Source organism: Gavialis gangeticus, unplaced genomic scaffold (genome assembly GCF_001723915.1).
Source record: "Gavialis gangeticus isolate Ggan-Ray unplaced genomic scaffold, GavGan_comp1, whole genome shotgun sequence".
NCBI classification, from domain to species: Eukaryota; Metazoa; Chordata; order Crocodylia; family Gavialidae; genus Gavialis; species Gavialis gangeticus.
This window is the reverse complement of record NW_017729025.1, coordinates 153,437,337-153,446,131: the sequence shown is the minus strand read 5'-3', so window position 1 is coordinate 153,446,131 and position 8,795 is coordinate 153,437,337. Positions and strand designations below refer to the sequence as shown.

General features: G+C 46.4%; 1 protein-coding gene across 3 annotated transcripts in view; it reads right to left on the bottom strand.

The window, feature by feature from the left end:
- The window catches only part of PDDC1 (Parkinson disease 7 domain containing 1), a 26,596-nt gene extending 18,329 nt beyond the window's left edge, over positions 1–8,267 (bottom strand). For 2 of the 3 annotated variants that reach the window (XM_019519791.1, XM_019519792.1), the window contains exons 1-3: positions 8,183–8,267; positions 5,370–5,446; positions 558–663 (exon numbers count right to left, since the gene is read on the bottom strand). In XM_019519791.1, the coding sequence (XP_019375336.1) occupies positions 558–663; positions 5,370–5,446; positions 8,183–8,267 (268 nt within the window). Of the gene's footprint in view, positions 1–557; positions 664–5,369; positions 5,447–6,939; positions 7,094–8,182 lie in introns of those variants that run through there. The other variant, XM_019519793.1, reaches the window with a different exon arrangement.
- Positions 8,268–8,795: the final 528 nt, after the last annotated feature.

The following is an 8,795-nucleotide window of genomic DNA, read 5'->3' as shown; positions in this document are numbered from 1 at the left end:
GAGGGGGGCGGGGGGGGGGGGGGGGGGGGGGCGCGCACCAGCATGCTTGGTGGTGGACCCTCCCCCCCCACAACTGGTGCCACCTGGGTCTGGGGGGGCACCCAGGGTCCCCCGCATCGCTGATCACCAAGCCAGGGCTGGGGGGACAGTGGCATCTCCCAGGTGTTCAGCAGCAGACCCGAAAGTAGACCAGAAGTACATCTGGTCCACTTCCAGACCCCATGCTCCTGTGGGACACTCCATCCGCCCCACCACTGCAATGTTCACGAGCCACACCTGGTACCTCGAGGTGTGTAGAAAAAACATTTAAAGCTGTCTATGGCTGATTCAAACATTTAAAGCTGTGCCTAATCTCTGAATCAGCATCGAATCTTCAGATTCGGCCAAATCAAATCGAGACAGTGATCTGAATCAATTAATCGAATCACTGTCCCCCTGATATCCACCAGACCACGCCTTTTTGCTCCCCTCTCCCTCGAGGTTTAAGATGAGTATTTGTTTATTAAAGAAACAAAACAGAGATGACATACATAGAGTGAATTCCAAAAGACGCTCACCATCAATTGACTCCAACTTCGCAGGATTTGCATAAGATTTCAGCCGGAAGTCTTGTATCCAACGCAAGTTGCTGTCATTCACATCTACAAAGTCAATTGGCTTCCCCTAATGAAATCATGATTCAAAGACAGCAGTTAACATCAGTACATAGTTGTCTGTTTAATTTATTTCTGACTGTCCAGCATGCTTCTTGGGTTTTGTTACTATTATTTAAAAATAGAGCTAAATATTCACTGAAGTCCAAACTGACTCTGTGTTTACAGAAAAGATAGGTCTCACCACAAGATGCCTTAACCTTGGTCTGAAGGGCCTACCTAGTAAAAAGGCTGCATCTATGATCTACCCATTACATTTTTGCCAGTCATGCTGGTCAGGTGAATCCTCTCTGATGACACTAGTGAGACAGCCCCTAATATAAATGCAGTTATACTGACAAAACTACAAGGTTGTTTTGTTTTCTCTCAGGGGAAAAGCAATACAGTTGTTCAAAGAGCCAACATATCAAACATAGAGAAGATTTTTATGACTGCCTGAATGCATTTCAACCAGGCAACCATAAGAGTTTTCAGTTGCTGGTGACCTGGCTAGATCAACTAGATTGTAATAAGAACTCTATAGCAATAAAAAGGCTATTTCATTTCCTTGGCAAATTCTGCAACTTGGGTTCTTTTCCACCCCCCCATAAGAAGACTTTTATCAGTCTTGTCTCACAGCTATAAAGATAATTTATCCCATGAATTTGTATATATTTGTTTTTATTGTTATTTTTGTGATTCATCTTTATATACTTTTAAAGTATTACTACTCTGCTGGACAAAACACCCCACAGGTATGTTTTTATGCATCATTTGTTTTAAACTAAGATTCTCACCATTCCATTTGTTTGCTCTAATAAATCCATGACTTTTCCCATGGCAAGTAGTAAGCCTTTATTCTTAAAAGATTAACAACAGTAATGTTAACATTTAAAAATCTAGACCGACAGAAACTAGGAGAACACTAAACATTTGCCAGATGGTAATTTTAGTTTTTCTTTGCCTACAGCAAATTTGAATTACTGACCTAAAAGCAAGTGGAAATGATTTAACCTCTATTATTCATTTTCATTTCTGAACAACATGAAAAATGGAATTTCAAAAATACCCTTTTTTTTTTTTTTAAATTAACCCAAAGTCTACTGGCTATCAAGATTATTATGTAAGGCTTATATGATCAGTGAGAGAGTTAGATGCATTAGTCTGAAGTCAGGCAACAGGCAGGTTAGGGTGGCACCAGAAGTCTAACTGGACCTGGACAGGTTACAGGTGTGGGCAAATGAGAATAGGATACCGACAAGTGCAGGGTGCTGCACTTGGGCAGTAAGAACCAGCAGCATGCCTATAGAATGGGGAACTCCCTTCTCAGAAGCACAGTGGCAGAAAAGAGATCTTGGAGTCATTATCGATTCCAAAATGAACATGGGCCACCAATGTGAAGACACGGTCATGTGAGGAAGGCTAACTGCACCTTGTCATGTACCCATAGGTGCATCTCAAGCAGGGCCAAGGAGGTGATCCTCCCCCTCTATGTGACACTGGACAGGCCGCAGTTGGAGTACTGCATCCAGTTCTGGGCGCTGCACCTCAGGAGGGATGTAGACAGCATTGAGAGGGTCCAGAGGAGGGCCACTTGCATGATCCAGGGACAGCAGGGCAGACACTACAAAGAGAGGCTATGGGACCTGAACCTGTTCAGCCTTCACAAGAGAAGGCTGAGGGGGGACCTGGTGGCCATCTATAAACTTACCAGGGGGACCAGCAGGGAATGGGAGAGGCCCTGTTCCCCCGAGTGCCTCCTGAAGTAACAAGGAATAACAGCCGTAAGTTGTTTGAGAGTAGGTTTAGGCTGGACATTAGAAGGCACTACTTCACAGTCAGGGCGGCTAGGATCTGGAACCAACTTCCAAGGCCTTCTACCTTGGGGGTCTTTAAGAGGAGGCTTGATAATTACCTAGCTGAGGTCACATGAGCCCAGTATTCTCTCCTGCCCAGGGCAGGGGGTCGGACTTGAAGATCTACTTAGGTCCCTTCCGACTCTACATCTATGAATCTATGAACTGGTTCAAAGACGCATCAGCTTCTGCATGCAAAAATATACTTTGTAAGAGCCTACGTTCACTCAGGCTACCACCTAAGAGTACAGACAGACATACATTTGAAGTGCTTTGAATCCCAGGTCTGGGGTAGAATGAGGAATAGAACAGAGTGCTGCGTAGGCTAGGAGCATGCATATCTTTCAGGCAGCACTTCAAAATAAAGTTCTTTAAAAACGTTCCTCTTTTTCAAAGGTCAAGCTTTTTTTTGGCTGGAAATACCTGTACCTTTGCTGTTTGGAATACGTCTGTTCATAACATCTGAAAACTGCCCAATGCTAGCCCCCAAACATGGCACACAAATGTTGCTATACAGGAAACCATCTCTTTACATTGGTGTTACTGTGTTAGCCGCTGATTTTAACTTTGTACATGCACACAGAGCTTGTTGGATAGGCACAACTGATTCAGGTTACTAGTTTGGGTATGAGGCAAAGAGAAAGCCTCAATGCAGGATTAAAACGAGTCATTATTTTTTAATTGTCTTTACACAAATACAATTTCGCTTTAACTGCAAAAGACAACCTTTCATTACATACAACTATGACCAAAAACCTACAAGGTCACGCTAAAAGTGAAAAGTTGTTTGCTGAACCTTTTATAACCAGGGGATGATTTGCAGTGAACCGCATGCAAATTTATCTTTCCATTAATCCACACAACCAAATCAAAAAGAAATTTATGTTCAATATCAGAAGTAACCCCATGATTGACTGTGTGGGCAGACAATGGTTTTCCTTTTAACACCTTAAAAATGAGAAAAAAATTCTAAATATTTAAACAAAAACACATGCTTTGATCAAGGCATTAGTCAGTACAATTAAACAGTTAACAAAACACCAAAGAAAAGATTTTTTTCAGATCTTCCAGCCATACTGCACTGCTCAGGAGAGGCATGAAGAGGCTACACAGTAGCCACATCTGGAAATCAAACTCTTCCACATTAGGAGGAACTCTCAGCTGATGCAAAGCTAGTATACCCAGTCTACCAGACCTGCGCATCCACTCCCAACCTGCTCTTCTGCTGAACACACAACACTTCAAGACCTAGGGCATCAGAGACAGACGTGATACCTCTGTCCCCAACTGAGATACTAAATACTGCCAACTGTAATCAGAATATAAATCAGAGCTGTGATTCTCAACCAGGGTGACACACAATATAAGCATGTTAGATGTGTAAACACTTGCACATGATTCACAAGCTCAACCCAGACATTTCAAATAGGAATCCATAGTGTCAAAAACATGACCTGCTATAGTCCAAGTTCTTTGTAACGGAAGAACTGCTCTATTATTTTCCAGTAGTCAAAAAAAGAGTAAAAGCCAAGAGCTGGCATTTTCCAATGTGTAGCTCAAGTCTAACAAGGCTAACAACCCTTGGAGTTAGAGCACTAATTTATGTTAGTGCAGAAAACATCAAGCCTAAGAATTAGAGAGAGACAAACCAGGCTCCTTTAAGGCTTCTCTTAGCTTTACCAAATAGAAAGTAGGTAGAGTAGAAAATCCAGATTTAAGTTTTAAAGAACTGGATTAAAACCCCTTCCTCTCTTTATTGCTCAGTTTTCATTCTCTTGATTTTCATGATGCCATGATTTCCCTAGTTCTCCAACTAGTAATCTTCCAAGGCAAAAAAACCTAGAAATTCTTTTTTTTTTCCCTTTTCTTCAACATTTCAGTCATTTTTGTACACAACAAAGCAGCCACGAACACAATACCTAATTTTTCTCCTTTATAACTAGGGCCTGGTTAAAAATTCCAATTTCAAATTCTTTGTTGGGGGGGAGGAAATCACTAAATTAAATTAACTGAGTTCCCCAGCAAGTGGTCATATCATGGCATTTCATTGTAACAAGGTGGCTGTTGCAAGCTGGGAGGGCCCTTGCATTGTGCAAGGGAAGAGCAGTTTGTTCCTTTGGGTAGGAAAACTGGGGCACCAAGGATGGGGGGGCAGGGGGAGAGAACACTTGTGCAGAGGATGTCAAGTACCCAGTGCCAGGGTCTTCTGCCAAGGAAGCCCCCCAGATGCCTACAATACCCCCACCCCTTGGTTTTCCCACCTAGAGGAGCAAACATCCCCTCCCCTACCCGCCTCTGTCCTTTCTCTTCCCCCGGGCTGCCAGGCTTTTGCTGCTGGCTGAAGAATGGTTTCTCCAGCCTGCAGCAGCCAACGGTACAAAAAGCCCCCAATCTAGGCATGAAAATGGCAGCCCTTGTCACAATTGGGCCACGGTATCAGCCAGCTAGGTCCACGATTTAAACCAGACTCTACTTACAGAAGTCATCTTCCAAGTTCTTAGAGTTTGTCAGCATTTGTCAAGAGACCATAACAAAGGAGAACATTTCATTATTGCTACTAATTACTGAGGACTACACTTCCAAAACTTTTGAGTTGTACCAGGAAATCCCCCTGGTTTTGCTAACAATTATGCACAGGTTTACAACGTACATATATGGAATGCAACTGAGTGCAACAGGGTTAGAATATGTCTAAACTAAAACAAAGGTCGAAGGGCTTGAGGACTCATTGACTTAATGTATAGGAGAGAGGAAAAGCTCCTCTTTATTACAAACCTTTTTATAACCCATTATATTACAAACAACTCCATTCACCAGGTACCAGCTGCTTCCAGATCCACAAAGCACATAACAGTGTCAGCGATTGTGACCTCTCACTTACCCCTGGTGTGGCAACTTGTAGATTAAAAGCAGAGCTAGCCAGCGTGAAAGAGTGAAGGAAGGATTGGGCAGACCCCCCTGGGGGGGGGGAAAAAAAAAAAAAGAGTTGGACAATTAAAAAATAAACAAACAAACTAAAATCACTGCATCTTAAACCCAACTATACTGCACACATCTGGTCTACTAACACATATTAACTGAATCTCCAATTCATTTTAAAGGCTCCCAAGATCTCTACGCAAGCAGAATGCTTTGTATTCACAAAGATAAGAAATTTGAACACTTTTAGCTTGACATTGTTCATTAAAATATACTGTACAGACTATTGCACAAAAAGTAAGAACAAGTCACCTCAGATTTAAAGAAATTAAAGATAACAGCAGCTCCCCTACCACCCGCAAGTAACAGCCCACAAAACTAATGGCTGTTCTCCAGAGAAAGGGAACCAAGCTGGGCCCTTTCCAAAGAACTCCCATAAGAGTGACCAGGCATAGAAAAGGATCATGCCACAAGCCTCACCAAAATCACAGTTCTTACTAGATATTGCATGTCCATGCAGGACAACTTGCAGCCATTTATGCATTTTACAGCTCCTTCCCATGAGCACGGGAACTAACTGGTTCACCAGCTGTAACGAACAATACCACCAATACCGCAGGGAGACATGAAGATACTGTTAGCCTCAGTTTACAGATGTAGAGGAGTAGTTAGGTGGGGTAAGTCTGAAGTCAGAAGACAGGATAATAACTATGAGACTACGGCAGTGGTGGCCAACCCCTGCCACGGGCACCACAAGTGGTAAAGGCAGCCTCTGTGAGTGGCATGCGGGAGGAGGCAGGGGATCCAATAACAGATCTGTCAGGGAGCAGAAAGCAAAGAAGTGAGCAGGGCAGGCGACTGCAGGGATGCTCAGGGAGGGCACAGAGCTTTATCTGTAGCATGCCTGCCACCAGGGCTGGCCCACACTACCTTTCCCTGCCTTCAGGCAGCCTTCAGCCTGGGTATCCAGGCAGACTGAAGTGGCTCCAAGTGCCACAGCCAGGACTCTCCCCAGCACCAGGACAAGGAACAAGAAGATCACTGCAGCAGCCAAGGCCTATTCAGGGGAGTCCCTCGCAGCAGCCAAGCCGCCCACAGCTCGCCCCACAGAATTGATGGGCATCTGCTGCACTGCGGCAAGTTAGGGACGGACACGGACACCTGTACCGTGGACGTGCCCCAGCCAAAGCAAGCAGGGCAGGGCAGGTCAAGGCCTGGGCGCAGCAGCTGGGGCCGGAACCCTCCCAACCCAGGGGGGGGCTGCAGGGCCACGGGGTACCAGCCCCGCCGAGAGTTGGCTCGCGCCCAGGACGTGGCCTCAGAGGCTTGCCCTTCAGGAGCATGCGCAATGCCCGCCGGGGGAAGGCGGCACAGGGGACCCCCACACCACTGCCTGCGAGGGAGGAGAAGCATGCGCACTGCCCACGGGAGGGAGTCATAGAGGACAGAGCATGCGCACTACCCGGGGGCGGAAGATGGAGCATGCGCAGTGCCCGTGTGCGGGAGCAGGGTTGGCTCGGGAGGCCACTCACCGGCGGCAGCCGCGCTAGCGACGATGAGGCACGTGGGCTTGCTGAGCCGGTCCGACATGGCGATAGGAAGGGCGGCAGCGGCCTGCACTCGTGCGAACGTGTCCGGGGCCTCAGCAGCGCAAGCGCGACACGCGTCAGGCGCTAATGCGCACGCGCCACTAGTGCCCACCGGCCCCGCCCCCTGCCCCGCCTCTGGCCGCGTGTGCGGGGGGCGGGGCCTCGTGGGACCCGGAGCGAGGGGGTGGGTCCGGGTGCCATGGTTACAGGCTGAGGGGAGAGGAGCATCATGGGATCGGGGTGCCATGGTTACAGGCTGAGGGAGGGGGACATCAAGGAGTAGTCCCTAGTGGGACAGGGCTGGTTAGATGGGTGGTAACCTGGGGGACGAGAAGGAGAAGGAGAGCGAGTCTCTTGCGCTGTGCCGGCAGTCCCGGCTGTGGGGCAGTGGGTGTGTGACTGCAGTGAAGCAGACCCTCGCATTGTTCTTCACTCTGCACTGCACAAGCGCTGTTCAGATCACAAAGCAAAATGCTTGCGGGTTTGGAAATGCCGGCTTAACTCCGACTCCTCCTGTTGGGACCTCAAGGCGCTAACATCAGCGGCCCAGGGAAATTGCTGTGGGGTCTCCCTCACTGGAGGTGTCCAAAGGAGGCTGTGTAAGCTTTGGCCAGGGACGAGTAGGAGAAGCAGTCCTGAATTTGTAGCAGGTCGTTTGGAGCCGTGGACCCTTAAGGTCTCTTCCAGCCCTATGGTTCAGTCTAGGGGCAAGCAGCCCTCACTTGACTTTGCTGTGGCCCCGCTCAGAGAGTACACGCATGACTCAAAAGCATCAGCTAATTTCGAGTGCCTGATATGACACGCCTATATTGTAATTTCTTCCATTGAGGAATTTAAAGCATTTTTCTGTTCTCAACCCTGCTTCTGTTGACTTCAGTCATATCTAGGAGTGCTCTGTCCCTTGGCAAATGATAACTTCATAGAGTTCAAAGGCAAAAGAAACCGTCATCTTATATCTTGCCCCCCCCCCCCCCCGGTAAATTACAAGACATTAAAATTTGCCTGCCCCCTTGAAATGTGAACAGAAAAACTGGGTATGGTTTTCTGGTAGTGGTATTACCAATTCTCTACTGAGGCAAGATCCTGTCTTTTACATTGTATTGCTCTTTTTTATGCATCTAAAGATTGTATTAGCTGTTTTTGTCATAGCATGGCAATAAAAACACCTACTGAAGTAATTACTTACCATAATTCAAGTCCTTTTTTGTTTTCCAGAACAGAGTTTCCCATCTTCCTGTATGCTGCATAATCTGCATTCTTGGTTCCCCCATTGATTGTATTTGGCTGAATTAGAATGCATTTTGTGAAAATGGGAACATTTAACCAAATGATTTACATCCTTCTGTAACAGTAATCTGTTTGCCTTATTATCTGCCACCCTGGTATTTTGGTCTGCAAACTGCCAGAGATTTTATATTAACATCTGTGTCTTGGATAAAAAATATCAAACTGCATTAGACAGACTAGAAATAACGGTCACAAGCTGGCAGAGGGTAAATTCAGATTAGACATCAGGAGGTGCTACTTCACTGTCAGGGCAGCTAGGATCTGGAACCAACTTCCAAGTGAAGTGCTGGCTCCTACCTTGGGGGTCTTTAAGACAAGGCTAGACAATCACCTTGCTGGGGTCGTTTGACCCCAGTACTCTATCCTGCCATGGCAGGGGGTCGGACTTGATGATCTGCTCAGGTCCCTTCAGACCCTACTAACTATGAAACTATGAAAGAACCAGTCCTGGGCAGGATCCTGCCAGAAATGGCCCCCTATGTTGCTATTCCCCTTTAAAGAAAGTCATGTTG